The 15,691-nt window shown below is 45.5% G+C and overlaps 1 protein-coding gene across 1 annotated transcript; it reads right to left on the reverse strand.

Annotated features, from left to right (window-relative positions):
• Positions 1-211: 211 nt before the first annotated feature.
• Positions 212-15,372, reverse strand: LOC149333815 (protein toll-like). Its single transcript, XM_089558789.1, has 6 exons — positions 13,994-15,372; positions 11,006-11,872; positions 5,921-6,489; positions 5,616-5,754; positions 5,178-5,502; positions 212-4,378 (listed from the first exon to the last, which is right to left on the reverse strand). Exons 2-6 carry the CDS (start codon positions 11,577-11,579, stop codon positions 4,072-4,074), a joined length of 1,914 nt encoding a protein of 637 aa, XP_089414915.1. The 5' UTR covers positions 11,580-11,872; positions 13,994-15,372; the 3' UTR covers positions 212-4,071.
• Positions 15,373-15,691: the final 319 nt, after the last annotated feature.

Raw genomic sequence — 15,691 nt, forward strand, 5'->3', positions numbered from 1 at the left:
GAAGAGATAACGACAGCGCCAATTCAGCGGCCTGCAGTCCTCTTGCCAATAACTTCAGAGACATCATGTATATTATTTTTCTTGTTTGAAATTTGTTTTTATTTTTTAAACTCAGCTCAAGACACTTGCTTTTAGCAAAAGACTCGCAAGACCACTTGAAAAACATGGAATACATCGGTCCGTCTCGTAATGCTATACAACCCTACAAAATCCGAGAATTTGCCGGTGATTTGCTTGGGTACTGAGACCGAGGCCTTCACTGCATGAGGAGGAAGTGGGTAGACTGCGTAGGGAAGCCTTCAGGGGAAGCAGTAAACGTGAAATTTATTTTACTTATTTACAATATAAGCAGAGACACCAAAGGTCGGAAATCAAGCGCTCTGAAACACGCCAGACTGCGGCTTAATTACAGTTGATATTCCCCAGGCAACTAGCCAGGTAATCCGCTAGCTGGTAGAGCGTCCAATGGGCCTTTAGCCTCTCCATAGGCTCCGCCATAATCACGTGACCGCGCACACACCACACCACAGAAACATGTGCAGGCAAGGAGGAATCCTGGCGCCTTGCAGTCGCTGACTGCTGTGTGCTGCAGGACGACCAGGTTCAAAAGGTCGTTGGCTCATTTTGCGGCGATCCCTTCCGTGGCAAACGAGTTCTGACGGTTCACACCGTTGAACTTTTCTGGGAGGAAGGACGAATTAGCCGTGTCCACCCCCGCTTTGTAGGGGCGGTCAGGTGAAAGGGGGTGGTAGGTAGGTGCCGCTGTCGCCGCCGCTCGGGGTCTCCTCTGCCGATCCACGGGAGAGCAAAGTGCGGGAGAAGCGCCGCATTCCACATCACCGGCGGAAAGGATTAGATATGCCTTTGTTCACGGCGTCGCCGTCGCCAGAAGTCGCCCCCATGCCAACGCTTGTTGTGTCTTCACCGAACTACAGCGCCTATGGTCAAGGTAGCTCGATGGCGCCTGCCTGGCTCGTCTGTTCCCGCTGTCTGGGCCTCCGATCACAACAGCTCGTCCACCGCCAAGAAGCCACCACGAAGTTGTTGCAGCTGGTCGGTGCATCACCAAGGGCCGTCAGAGTCACAGTCGGCCTCGTAGCAAAGTCAGACCACTTGACCTGCACAGCTGGCAATGGTCCTCAACGGAGCATTAGTGATCAGATGTCAGCTCAGCCCCTACTTCCGACAATGCAGTCCGCGGCCAGCCCCTGAACGCCGCCAGGTCTTTAATTCTGAGCCACATGGCTACAAATTATGGTGATTTAGCCCTGGCTCATAGCACACTCCTGGAAGTCTGCTGAATCAAAACTAGTTCGTCTTTTTCCTTTTCTTTTAGCAAAAGACATATGCGTCTGAAGTTTGCTAAGAAACCACTCCTTGTTTAAAGCAATGAGGTACGTACGCAGAAGTAAAAAAAAAAAGCGAGGTGTATTTGTGCGTTGAGACTGCACACAGTAAGTATGATGCAGATCAGGAAGTCTTGTTTCATTGGAATTCAGCATTTTCAACTACTCCACTGCTGATGCAGACACAGTAGTCTTACTGCCTCATATTAGCCAAACTTCCTAGTTCTTATGCCTGACAGCACTGCTACAGAGAGAAAATACTTAAGAAGAAACAAAGTGCCACATGGCTAGCATCAGCTATAGCTTTCAATTCAGTTCTAACTAACTGACAGCACAGAAGGCTACGGATTACTTCAGGCTGTTAAGCAACCTAGTCTCGCTTGTTCATTAGCGTTCTGGTCAGCCAAACTATTAAAGCAGGCCAGTTATGAATACACACCATCTAAACAGGGGTTCATTGAGAGTTGCATCCAGTTACCTAGAAGGAATACCGTGAGTGCATTGTTCACCCACTGCGATAGTGTGAACTTAGCATTTGGCTCGGCCTGCGATTGGCTGAGAACAGGTTGGTTGGTTTATGGAGGTTAACGTCCCAAAGTGACTAAGTCTATGAGAGACGCCGTAGTGGAGGGCTCCGGAGATTTCGACCACCTGGGGTTCTTTAACATGCACTGAGATGGAACACAATCTGAGCGTAAGCATAATCTGAAACGTAGCGTGGCTGCAATTCTAAACCTGCATTCACACTTTCAGCCAAGCACTAGCGAAGCCGGATACGAAGTTCGCACTTTCCAGCGTAGCCACCAAGGGAATTCTGGGAAGTTTCGTGAGTTTATGGTGCATGTGTACAGCTTTCAACTTTTAAAATATAGTGACAGAAAACAGCGTCTCCGTCATTTGTCGACATATGCACATGGAAAAAGGCAAGGACAGTAGTGTTTTGCTCAACTCCGTATTGAATGCGAGGATCATGCAAATGCGCCAGAGATGCTTGAAAAGCTCCAGTGCAGAGCTACTGCACATCCTCCCTTGGGAACTACCACGTGTGAATTTGAATATGTTCACTTTAAACTTGGTCTACACAACTGCAGTATGGTTTAGGTGCAGCTGAGGTCATTTACCTCTAAGTGCTGTAAACTTCCCTCGCAAGAGGTAATGCAGAAAAGTAACTGCATTAATCCAAACCTAAGCACTTGAAGTTTCCCTGAACAGCAGATCTTAGGAAGCTCTGAACTGAACTATTTCGAGATTGCGAACCTTTCTGCTTTTCACATACCGTATTAGGTCAAGCGTTGCTTAGAAGAGCACCATGCTTAAATCTGCTTTGTGTTACGGGCAACTAAGAACCAACCTAAGATAACAGCTTGGCACCATCCTATTTCAAATATGTAGAGCTATGGGATGCAACATGGCACAAGCACATCATTTGCGCACACACAATCACAACCTACCATTAGTGTGATGACACACTAACTAGCAGCCACAGCGGACCACTCTATGCACGATCGAAACAAGCAGCACGAAGGCAGATGCAACAAACTAATTAGTTCCTTCCTCCAGACTTTCATTCTTTTAAAGAGCTAGATGTTGGGCTAGTTGGATTTGTGACAAATAATACATAATTTTAGCGTAACCAGGACAGGAACACGAAGAACGAAAGACAAACATGAGCGCTAAACCCAAGATACCTTTCACGGCAGGTCACTGAAACGATGAAGTGGGTATTCACTGTGTGCTTTGTGATAGCGCCTTTAAGAAGAAAAACTTCAGACATCAAAAACCTTCCTCGGGAAGTATTAACTGCAGTTTCCTTTTAACGGCTGCAGGTGAGTGACACAGGCAATATTTTTAATTTATTTCAATCATAGTTTAAGTTGACTATGTATTCTTTCTTGAAGAGAAAAAAATATATTTTTATCGTTTTACAACGCAGGAAATTAATGACTGTTTTGCAGGTTTTGATGCTTGTGCGAGCGAACGTCTCAAGACGTATTTTTAAAATTTCTGTTCTACTATCTTCGCCAGTTTTGCAATAAAGCAGGTGGGGGGGGGGGGGGGGGGGGATTCACTTTTGAATGCACACAACATAAAATCCTGAACTTTTCAGAAAAAGACCAAATTTGGCATGACATTAACAACGTCTGGTGGTGAAAGATTCTTTTCGTAGTCTGCTCTGATAAAAGCACTTCTAGGAGGAAATACGTAAAGTTTGAATTGTGGTTCTTTCTTCTGCGAACTTAAGGTGGGTGCATTAAATGCTTTTCGACCAGTTTTAGAAGGGCAAACATCGCGCAAAGTCTTCCACTTGGGGTATTTTATTCCACATTTAGGAACCGGCTTTTAAAGTTCGCTTTCGCTTTTCACATATTAAGTGAGCTGTCATAATTTATTAGAATGAAACAAGAGTACCCTATTCTGTATTGCGTCCACTTTATTTTTACGAGTCTGTTTGATGCACGCGCTCCAAGGTCTCTTTCTTCAATATTATTTGGCATCTGCAACGTCTGACACTGACTCGTTTTGTATGGAGTGCGTTATTAAGTGCTACAAGTTCTTCCCGGCAGGCAGTACTCTGTAATTTTTATAGTCTCGAGCAAACGTTCTCACAGGCGTAGGAAGGGACCAGAGTCCAGAGCACAAACCTCTATACGCAACGAGACGAGGCACAGATGCTTACGAGCCTTGCTATCTTACTCATATCATAAATGCAGTTGAATTAAACATTCTAAGCCGCGGCCTCTTTCGATTCAGTACAGATGATTTCGAGAAGAGCAGGCTGCAGTGGTTTGTGCTTGATGAGCTTCCTTTTTGCATCCTTCTTGGGCATCGAGCAGTAGAACCTGTCCCAAAAGTTTGGCTCTCCCCAGCGGAGGTAATTCGCCGCCCGCATGTAGAGGCGCAGGTCTTCGTCTAAAGAACCAGGGGCAACCTCGTCGAGAAGCACAATGATCAGTCTGTTGACGTTGTCCTCCAGGGCTTTCTGATGCGCCAACCGGAACTCCCAGCGGCACCACTCGCTTGCTACGAAGTTCCTGCAGGAGTGAGAACGCATCATCAGCATTTGCCTTGAAAAGAGTAATTCTAAAAGTACATCTGTTAATTCATCATAAAATCTGTGGAGTGCAAAATGCGGGTCAAAACGTTCCATAAGTTATACTTAACCGACTAACGCGGGAGATGAGAAACAATATCACAAAATTCCCACAATTATTGCGTACACTTCACCTTGTATTATGAAACAATCGTAGAAATGGTCCAAGAGCAATGATTCCTAGCCTGCGGGGTACATTTCAGAGTTCATGTTATCCGTAAATTTGAAGTGTCTGTGGCCTTTACTTACCGAAGTATGCTTCACATCAGTCACTTTGGCCAATCAAAATGAACGCAGCTTTGAAGCTGAAAAACACGTCCTACCCTAGGGTGATATTTTCAGCTATGCATGGCTACCCGCGACGGAAGTGGAGAAGTACCTGAAACTCAGACATGCCTACGCGTATGCAGAGGTCAGAACAATTTTGTTTATTGGAGGGGAAGCGATGAAAAACTTTTTGAAGACTAGAACAGGCTCAAATTTACATGGATCACTTATGTTGGCTTTCTAGGAGCGCCGAAGTCCAAAATTCCTAAAGAAATCAAAAGTGGCCGGAAGTGTTTGGCCTGACTGATCGGGCATAGTTCTGGCGTAGAGCCGAAGTAGACGATCGCACAGTACTCGTCAGCAACCAAATGATGCAGCGCCCGTTGCTTTCAGACATGCAAAGGACCGAGAAGTCGTTAGGATTGAGTAAGAGCTGCACATCCGTTTATGCGCATGAAAGGTAACATGTTTACCGGGTGAGGAGGAGCACTGTCCTCCTGGAGCAGGCGACCGCGTCACGGATGATGTCTTGCAGCAGTAAACCACCTTTGAAGTTCCGCTCATAGGTGCAGTAGGATAAGCCGACAGCCTCTAGTCCCGGCATCAGCTGTTCGTGGACCCAGCCTGCATCATTGCTGCTGTAAGATAAGAACACGTCGAACACCTTCTCTGCATCCAGGTCGCCTTCCCTGATGCAGCGCACCCAGCTGCAGACACCTCTCATGGTCAGCCATTCCTTCAGGTGCCGTTCGCCGTAAAAGTACGCCGCTGAGAGTGTTAGGATCACGGCCAGCATCACTGCGTGCGTATACAAAGGTGGAGAATCGGAGTTGCTCAGTGTTGGCGCAAGAACTATTTACACAATACAGTAATGATCGAAAAGTGCAAATGGCTTGCGTCTCGACACGCACCGAAGGCGTACAGGAGATATGTCGTGTATGCTGGAGAAGACAGAGGACATAGTTGGCTTTCCCCTAAGGTGATAAATCTCCTCTCTGACACAAGTTCGTTGAAACTTTCAGCGCATGTGATGTGTCTGGCATCTGGAATCTGTAAGAAAGGCAGGCAAAATAGGCCTACGGAATGGGGTAAAAAGTGTAGGAAGAAAGAAGAGACCACCAAACTGCAAAAATAAACTTAATTTGGTATGGTAAAATATGGTATTTTGAAGACCCCTCTTTCACAGATTACTCTGATTGTCACTGGTGAGGCTTACCACATTCTTGTGAGCTTCCAGCCACTGCCTGAATGAATAATCATCACATCCGCATTGGAAAGGGTTGCCGGACAGCCAGAGCGAAGTAAGGTTGCGTTCCATCACCAGGGCGTGTGGAAATTGCATCAGGTTGTTGCCCCTAAGATCGAGGGAGTGCACTTTGCTGGGAAGGGCATTCGCACTGAGCCTTGAAATGAGATTATTTCGCAAAAAAAGCACTTCCACATGCGGAGCGGCGTTTTTGAAAGAGGCATCGATATCTTCGAGGCGGTTATTGCGCAGATCCAAATCAGTCGCGTTTTCAGGAAACGTTTTGGGTAACCGGTTCAATTCTGCCGACGAGCAGTTCACGACGATGCCTCGGTTTCCGAATCCGTCATCACGGCAGGTGCAGCTGCAGCCCGCTTCACAGTCATCCTGCCATTTGGTCAAGTTCGCCTCCGTCAAGGTGTGGAGCGAGTTTCCTTTCATCCAGGGTGGGCTTTCACACATCGGTTTCCGCGTTAAGCGCACTTCACTGTCGTGCCGTACAAGCCAGGCCAATCTGCAGTCACATAGCAAAGGGTTGTCTGGAACCGGAAACAAATTAAAGACAACACTGTAAGCAAGTTGCTGTGGATAAAAGACATTGATAAAGTTATTTTACAGATGCTCTAGATATAGTCATTTAGTCATATAAAAGGAAATCAGTACTTTTTCAGGTACAAAATAGGGATTCTCGGGCACTATGCATACCCCTGTTCCATGGTTCTATATTCTCACATGATCATGAAGAAAACATTCGATGCTAAGCGATGAGAGTGTTTCTAAAAGCGGCCATATAACGCACTAGATGCAGTCAATATTTCCTCGAACTTCTCCAGTGTGTCACGTTAGCTGCTGCGTGTCACGCTCATTGGCCATCGAACGAGAGGAGCAAGTGAAGTTTGTCACTCTGCCCATTTCACTTTCGCGTTGCGAAATAAGATTAGCGTATTACGCAACGCCTCTTTGATACTAAAAAGGAATTCCACGTCTTGAGGCACTGAGTTGCATGCGTAGCTTGAAAGAATAGTATGGAATTTTGGAGGCAGATACACACGTAGAATGTCGCGCTACGAAACTCTACGAATAGATATATCTTTAAGCATCTGTATAAATATCCACGCTTACTGCAGTGACTAGGGACCTATTTTTAAATGACGTCAATTTATTACTGAAATGGTGAGGAATACATTGCGTCCACAAGGCTGCATTCTCTAAGTGCGAGAACTAATTTCAAGCACTACTGTTCCTTAGGTTCGATAAAATGCTGAAAAACAATTTCTAACTCCCTTATTATTTGGATGAGTTTTATTCTGCAAAATTATCAGGAATCTCATGAAAAATTGTTTTTTTTTTTGCACATCTCTTTCCAGAAACCGTTCGGTTGATTTGCTTGTCTCAGCGCAGTCAAGCAGGTATATGGTTGTATTATTAATTATTTGAGTACACTTTGAGACAGGGATTACAGGGGAATAGGTATGTGGTTTTCTAAGCGCTCAAGATCACCTATGTTTGTGATGAATGCTACCACAGCTCTCAGTGCCTTTTTAATGGTAAAGAAGCTTCCGAGCCAATTTCCTGCGGGAACAGAAACTTCCGCGAGGAGCACAACGAAGAGATAGGATGCAACGAAGCGACGTCAGAGCTGCTGGGACAGAAGCTATGGCAATAGAAGACACTTCTACGAATTCGTGAGTGTTCCTTGGGATTTTTTCATGGAAATAAAGTTAAGCCCCGTGTACAAAATAAATAATTGATTGTGCCTCTCGCGGAAAAAGAAGACACAGAAAAAGAGACAGAATGTCACTAACAGCACCATTTATGAGGAGCGCTACGTAGAGGTGGCTGAAAAAAATTTCTTCAACTTTTATTATCGCATTACGTTGCCTAGAATGCAGCCTGCACTGATTACATCACTCACTCCTGTCGTGTACAATAATTGCATAATTAGTTTTTCTAGTTTACGGGACCTGTCTTCGGTTTGTTTTCGGACGTTTCATTGAACAATGTTTTGGTCCGCCGCAGACATTTCCAGAAGCCTTCTTAGGTACCGTACCTCCTACGCCTAATAAAGTTATCTTTGGTTTTGGTTATGTTATGATTGTGCCGTTCGGACAGGGCAGAATACGAGATTTTGGGCACGGTCTCAAATTTTTTGTTGCTGTGAGTATCGAGTAGATGTGGAGAAAACGCTATAACGTTGTACGCTATCAGCATTTATATTACGCAAAATTATTGAGAATATGTCCCTTAGTATTACCTGAGAAGGAGTTAAAGCGGACTCAAATTTGAGTCACTGCTGAGTTGTGTTCGATTTGATTTTATACTTATATTCGTGTTATTGTAAGTGCTACATTGCTTCTGGCATTCTGTCACCGGCTGGGAACCGACAAGGCCGCCAGCGCTTTGTGACTTAGGCTATTGTAACATGCATTTGGATATATATATATATATATATATATATATATATATATATATATATATATATATATATATATATATATATATATTTTTTATTTCACAGGTTTGCACTTGATTTTTTGTCCTCCTGATTCATCAACGGACTATCATTTTCGGGCTTATTTTAGACTTCAGAATTCTGCCGCCTCGAAATTTACAGTTTACAATTGCTAGCGAGATGCTGCAAGTAATAAGGGGAATATGTCTACTTAGGGCAGGTAGTGACCGCTGATCCGGATCATGAGAAGGATATAACCAGTAGAATAAGAATGGGGTGGAGCGCATTTGGCATATTCTCTCAGATCATGAGTGGCAGTTTACCAATATCCCTCTGGAATACAACAGCTTTATCTTACCGGCGCTCACCAATGAGGCAGAAACGTGGAGGATAACGACTAGCGTTCAGCTTATCACAAGGTCACCGCCGCGTGCTATGGAAAGAGGAATGATATGTGTAACGTAAAGAGAGAGGAAGAGGGAGAGTGGGTGAGAGAAGAAAGGCGGGTTAATTACACCATTGTCGAAGTCGAGAGGAATGGGGTTGGGCAGCGTATGGAATTTGAAGGGAAGATAACCGATTGTAATCAAGGTGGACGGAATAGATTCCAAGAGAAGGCAAGCATAGCAGGGGGCAGTAGAAAGTTAGATGGGTGGATGAGATTAGGAATTTTGCGGGGATAGCATGGCCGCGGCTGGCACAAGCCGGTTAATTGGAGAGATATGAGAAAGGCCTTCGCCCTGCGGTGGGCGTAGTCAGGCTCATAATGCTAATGATGATGATGGTGATTTTACGGTAGCTACAGCCAAGCCTGTCGGACACATCTGCACCCAGTATGCTGACAGAAGGGATGTGCTATCTGGGACGAAAGGGGTATACTCCACGGGGCGAGAGCCGGAGCAACGGAAAACTGCGTTGCAACGCCGTCTACAGACGGCATCTGGGATCGAGACATCCAATGCGTTACCTTTAATGTCAGCAGGTATGTCGCTTGACTCATTTCAATGTTTCGTGCTTTAGATCGCCAAAATGCCCGTCTTCCTTTGCTCCGGCTCCCGCCGCGTGGAGTACACCACTTTTGTCCCGATAGTACGTTGCGAAGTGGCCTTCAGTTTCGACCACCAGTGAGGGCTCTTTTAAATCCGCTGGCTATCGTTCTTTGAAGTAAGACGCTGTTAAGGATTCGTAAGTTATTTCCTTCTAAAGAATTTGCTACGATTTCTGTACGGTTATCTCTGGAATTTATACGATACTTCTGCAATGCCGGCTCGTCTACCTGCCTATTTCTCACCTTCGTATTGGTGTCGGCCATCATTAGAACGCAGAGTGCTTCTTGCTATGTTCATTATGAGTGCGATGTATCCACGAGACTACTGCCCATTTTTCAATTTATTAAGTAAGTTTGATTTATTACCGTGGTTCATTTATTTAGACTGATTAGAATGGCTGAAAAGCCCGTTCTGTTTGAAAGAGCTCCTACAATGCGAGCAGATGTGGTATTAGTGAATACCAGCTCTCGGGTCTACATATTCAAATTTAATAGAGAAGTGTTTATTCGATCGCTGGCCGGCACCCGCATTCCTTTTCTCTAGTCGTGTTTCTGCTCCTTTCTTTGAACATTTCATTGCGACAGCATTAGCAGGGCCATGAAGGCGAGATCTGTAGGCCGTCCGCATCCGGCCTAGGCGTCTGTGTGAAGCCTTCACCTTCCAACACTGGCGGGGGAATTACCCTCTCTCAGCTGCCACCTGCCAGCCGTTCCCCTCTCCCCTCCCTCTCTACTTGTATGGAGGACGCCTGTCTAAGAATGAGTCAGCAAAAATGAAAACGATTAAAAAGAAAATAACTGGGACAAGAGAGGGCGTGAGTGTGCAATAGATAGGCTCTCTGAAGAACTAGGTATCTGTGCAACACTCTGGCTTGCGGGAGCTGCTCCACACTTTGCTCGCGAAAAGCAGCTTGCATTTCTCAAGCTCCACAGGTGGATTTTTTTTGAAACAGCGACGTGCTGGGGCAGCCGCGCATTCCTTGACCTCGGCACCAATTCGCCGGTCGCGGTATGAGGACTCGTCGAGATCTATAAACGCTACATATTTTGCCTAGTTACAACTGCAGTTAACAAACAAGCGCAAGCGCAAAAGAAAAAATGGGAATGGCAGAAGGAACCGCTAGAGGAAAAGACGAATTTCTCAGAAAACAGCACATCTGCGTACAATATTGGCAGCCTCCCGAAGAGCTATCTGTGCATATATGAAGCTTCCGGGAGCTCATGAAGATTCTGAATTGGCACGGATTGGTGCATGAAATAAGAACGTTTTTAAGTTTCCCTAGCCTGAAATCAATTGACCGCCACCTACCCTTTTACCTCCTTTCGAATACGCTAACTTACATCCACTTCATATTGCGGTGTTCTATAATGTTTAATGTTTCGGCTCGGTTATTCAAATAAAAAGTAATAGCATATAACCTTACTGACCTGTGTTTTTTCCTTAATACACTAACAGGGCACGCCGTATCCGCCAGTAATTGGCGAGTGTCTTTATGTTCGACCTTTTGAAAGAAGTCGATGGTTTGGAAAGTGGTAACGAAATATGATAGCTTACGGTCCACGGTCACATTTGGTGTAGTTGTCATGCGTTGCGGAAAATCCGTTCGGCGCAGAACTTCAATCCCATTTCCTGCGAGGCCGAGACCTCTCAGATGTACAGTTCCTGTGAAGGCACCTTCCACGCTGGTGATGTTGTTTCCCATCAGGGAGATGTAGGCGAGGAACGCGTTTCGTCCAAATTCACCCTTTTCTAAGTACTGTATATTATTGAAGGCGGCATCAAAGTATTTCATATTTGCGAGGTGTCTCATGGAGCCATTAAGAGAAACCAACTGATTTCTTCGTAAACGCAAATTTTTAAGAGTTACGAGCCCACGGAACGCGTTCCTACCAAACCAATGAATGTGGTTTTCGCTCAGATGCAACTCCAGGAGGTCCGTATTGTCTTTGAAGTTGTCGTCGGAAACGTGGCTGATGAGGTTGTTCCTGAGAAATAGCTTTCTTAAACTTCCGAGATATTTAAACACGTCGGTGATGCTAGTTATGCGATTGGAAGTTAATATAATTTCCTTCATTCGGCGTGTGTGCGTGAACATCTCTGCCAAGTTGGTCAGCTGGTTCTCATTCATGTTTAGAAATTCTAAGTTTGATTCTCTACTAAAACAGACGCATTTACGTAACTTATTTTGTTTTTGCTGAGATCCAGACGACGGAGTCTTTGAAGCGCCTTGAAAGCTGTAGGCTCTATGTCGCTTATTTGGTTGTCGCCCAAGCGGAGTGCTTCTATTACGCAATTTGCTGATGCGAACTTAGGTACCACGCCAATCTTGTTGTGGGCGAGGTTAATTTCTTTCAGGTATGGCATCCTCGATTTCGCAAGTTCACTGATGTCCACTATCAAGTTGTTCTCGAGGGTGATTGTCTGAAAAAAATTTTTAATGAAACAATCAGGAGCAGCATTCCATCGAAATTATCTTTGCGACATCCGAAAAAAAGCCGATAGGCATCGAAACAAGCAAAGCGTTGGCTATTTTCATTTTTTTTCTGGAGCATATGAAGCATAATCGCTTTATTGGGAGATTTTGTCTCTCTGGTGGCACGTGGTTGCCAATTAAGTTCTCCATTTGATGTAAAATGTTCGCTCTAGTGATTTTGCAGTGACCAAGGTGACAAATAAAAAAATCCCTGCATGTTTTTGCTCTGGTTTAAATCACTGCAATCGTGAGGTGTTTTCAAACAACCAAGGTCTGAGCCACCGGTGTGAGTTACTGAGTCATTGACTCGGAGCCAGGGCTGAGCTGGGCCATGATTCATCGCTGTGGGTGAAGAAGTGCAAATTGAGTAACTGGATATGTTTTCGAAACGTATCTAGTGACACGCCGGAAACGTCAACACAATAGAACACAACATGGTATCAGTGAAGCAGATTTCCTCCCACACGCCAGGATATACTGACAGTGATTTGCTCAGCGCGCCTGCAAACATCTGCCCATTAGCCTGCCGGCTTGCTAGGTGTGGACAACGCCCTAGACGCATAGTGGGAAAGCGCTTTTAAATGGTGGAATAATTACGGCCATAAAACACTTCGACATATTGGTTGCGCGCGATCAATGCCTGCTCAAGGGTGATCTTTCAAACAGACGAGGTTTTTTTAAACGGGTCCCACCATTTTACGTCTTCCATGAGGCTCGTCAAAAAGCATATGCACCTTTCTGCCGCGTTTTCTCCTGACTGTGTAGGCTGACTCGAGTTTTTTTCCTTTCGTTGCACTTGTGTAGTTGGCGTAGTTGTTTCCTTTGGGTTAGACACTACGTGGTCTTATGTGTGCGCAGCGGCGACCTTTGAATAAACCTCCCAGGTTGGGAAGAAGACATCTGGCAGTTTGTGGCTCATGGTTGAACAAGGTATGGTGAGCGGTTTTAGTGACTCAAACCCCAATGCTCCAGAGTGAGTGGTGAGGCGAAATATAAGGCTTATGCAAACTCTGCTAAGGTAAGGGGGGAGCAGCCGGAATATTAAACCGACATTTAAATTTATTGCCAAACTGCCCTTTTTAGCTCTCCGAGAGGGTGCTTTAAGATGGCTTCTAATAGTGTACGAGGAGTAGATATTCAATCAAGGCGGAAAGCTATAGTATGACATCATTTTAAGACATAAAACTTCGGACCGGAGAAGACGCCGGAAATAAGTAAAAGCATCGGGCGCAAACCTGAAGTCCGCTTATTAGAGAGACGCCTGTTTTGAATGATGGGTCTTGGTGCTGAACCAATAACCTACCACAATGAGTCACGTGTATGGCCAGCCTTGTAATCAACATAGCTTGATTTCTTAAGCTCATAGGGTGAACTAACTGAGCGAGTTTAGAGGCAACTGGCAAAACTGTTTTCGAACTCTAGTGTGGATGCAATAAACCTTCAGCGGTGCCTATTGTAAAAGAAATTTCTTTATGTTCCTGGCAAAGTGATATTTAATTATGCTGAGCATTGTTAACTTGTGCACTCCTGTAGCCCATAACCTCCCTTTAAAAATGTGTGTCGCGGTTTCTTCATTTTTCTGGACGGCGTTCTCAGATGGCGCTCGGTAGTGATTGCGTGGAACCTCAGGCATGAGACAGTTACGAGAAAACTAGCACATCTACTCAACAATGCACTGTGATGTAATAATATTGTGCGCACTCCAGCAGCTGTGTTCTCAAATGCTTCAGAAAGTTTAAACTAGGAGAAATCATAAACCTAAATGCGCTGAGTGTCGGAGCCAGTACTCGATTTCGCACTTTGTCAAGCCTTTTCCATTCAAAACCAGATATACGCTCCACTTTGTACCGTGCAAGAAGGGGCTTCGATTGCGGCGTTCAGCCATGTTCAGCATGATCCAGAAAGGAATGCTAAAGAAGAGGAAAGAATACTTGGTACTGTCGTGGTGTGCTCGTATGAGTAAGGTACTCATTTGGGGTAAGGTTACATAGCATGTCTTCGAACCATTAATTAACTCATAGCTGCTATTTGAAGCAGAGCTAAAAGTAATGAAACAATAATACGCTTACCTCTAAGTAGCGCAAGTCGTCAAACACGCCATTTACTACTGTGATGCGGTTTCTGGCTATTCGGACTTCTCTTAAATTTCTTGATTTCTTGAAGAGAACGGGCGACAGGTGCTGGATCTTGTTGTGCGACAACAACAGGACCTTCAGCTTGGTAAAGCCACTCAGGTATTCTTCGTCCACCTCTTCAATGCCGTTGGACCGTAGGTCCAACTGATATAATTCGGGCAAGTTCAGAGAGCCCCGCAGAACTCTGAAGGTATTTCCACTTGCAATGATATGATGCAAGCGCTTAGCGGCGCTCAAACCGCATGGCAGATTGTTCAGCAGAGTTGCTTTCAAGGCGATTTTCAACAGTTTGGTTGGGGAACTTATTGTCGTTTCTCCGATGTCGCGCAAAGGGCAATGATCGATAGCGAGAAATTTAATTGTGCTGTTGGAAAACCAATCAGCAGGTAGATCGATGACTGCGACGTTCCTCAATGTTAGCTTTTTTAAATGTACTCCTCTCATCATGGCAATGTCTGCGTCGATTTCTTCTGCTTTAGACACGTCAGTGCACGTCAACAAAGCCCCCCCCCATCGTAGTCTCGCAGGAGCAGCGCTGGAGTTCCGGACATGTTGCGTTGACCTTCTTCCGATGCGGCGGCCACTTGTACTCAGCATGCACTGAAATGCACGAAGCAGCCAGCGTGCAGACTATGACAATCACACGAAAAGTAACCATACTGCAGGTCTCTTGTTCCCGGATGATTATGTGCGTTATAATTTTCTCGAACTTTCCTCGTCGATCTGCAAGTTACGCTCGAGCCCGACGTTCATAGCAGGTTGATCTGTCTCAAGGACAAACAAAAGCATCAGTGCAAAATTGAGTCAGGGCGCTGGTAAGAACGTAACCCACCCATTGTCAACAGTGACCTCCAGTATGTATCACAAAAACTAAGTGCTTCGCGGAGGGTCACAGGAGAAGTCGGGGTCGACGTCTTCGCATTCCCTTCCACCACTGCGCGGTCGAAGTATTGAAGCAAGGCTAAGAGAACTCAGAAGCAAGGCCACACATCTTTTTTTTTCAACTGGCAGAGGTCCGCTGAGGGAAAGTTGACTGCTGCGGCGTCACATAACGGCGACGCCACTGTTCAGTCTTCGTCCATCCGTAGCTGTATGAACAGTCTGCTCGGCCAGCACTCTACATCCAATGCACGCACATGTTACACAAAAAATGGGGTCTTAAAGGACTCACACTTAGATCGCTCTGTTTGGAGTACGGTGATTTCTCAGTTTGATGGAACACAGCGACTCGGGAAAGTTCTTCTGGGAGCCGTCCGCCCAACGCACACACATCACACGCGACGCAGACACGCGTACTGCAAGGGAATAGTAAATTAGCCTCCTGGAATACATGTGACGAGAGATTGTGCGAGGCCCGGGAGGCTGCGGGAGAGGAGGGCTGGAGGGCGTTTCCACGCGCTGCCTCCCATCTGAAGGAGATCCGTCGAACTCCACGGAAATCCTGCATCCGCTTCTTTCGGAAATACGCTTTCTTAAGAAAGGAAAGCCTCATGTGCGTTTTCTTCTCAGAAATGAGCCTGTTTTCAAAATCAAAGCAATTGACCCTTTGTGCGGTGTCTTACTCCGTCTCAAAAATCAGTGGAACCAGAACGTGCTACGCATTCATTTTAGGTTACCTTGGTAAAAACAGCA

The sequence above is a fragment of the Amblyomma mixtum genome, chromosome 8 (genome assembly GCF_055824585.1).
Source record: "Amblyomma mixtum isolate Tamu chromosome 8, ASM5582458v1, whole genome shotgun sequence".
Taxonomy (NCBI): Eukaryota; Metazoa; Arthropoda; class Arachnida; order Ixodida; family Ixodidae; genus Amblyomma; species Amblyomma mixtum.

Excerpts from the sequence above, each read along its gene's own strand:
- LOC149333815 (XM_089558789.1), bottom strand. The coding sequence starts at position 11,579 with ATGAATGAGAACCAGCTGACCAACTTGGCAGAGATGTTCACGCACACA. Across the intron at positions 5,503-5,615 it reads ATATCTCCTGTACGCCTTCG|TGATGCTGGCCGTGATCCTA; the intron begins GTGCGTGTCGAG and ends ATACGCACGCAG. Across the intron at positions 4,379-5,177 it reads ACAGTGCTCCTCCTCACCCG|GAACTTCGTAGCAAGCGAGT; the intron begins GTAAACATGTTA and ends TCACTCCTGCAG.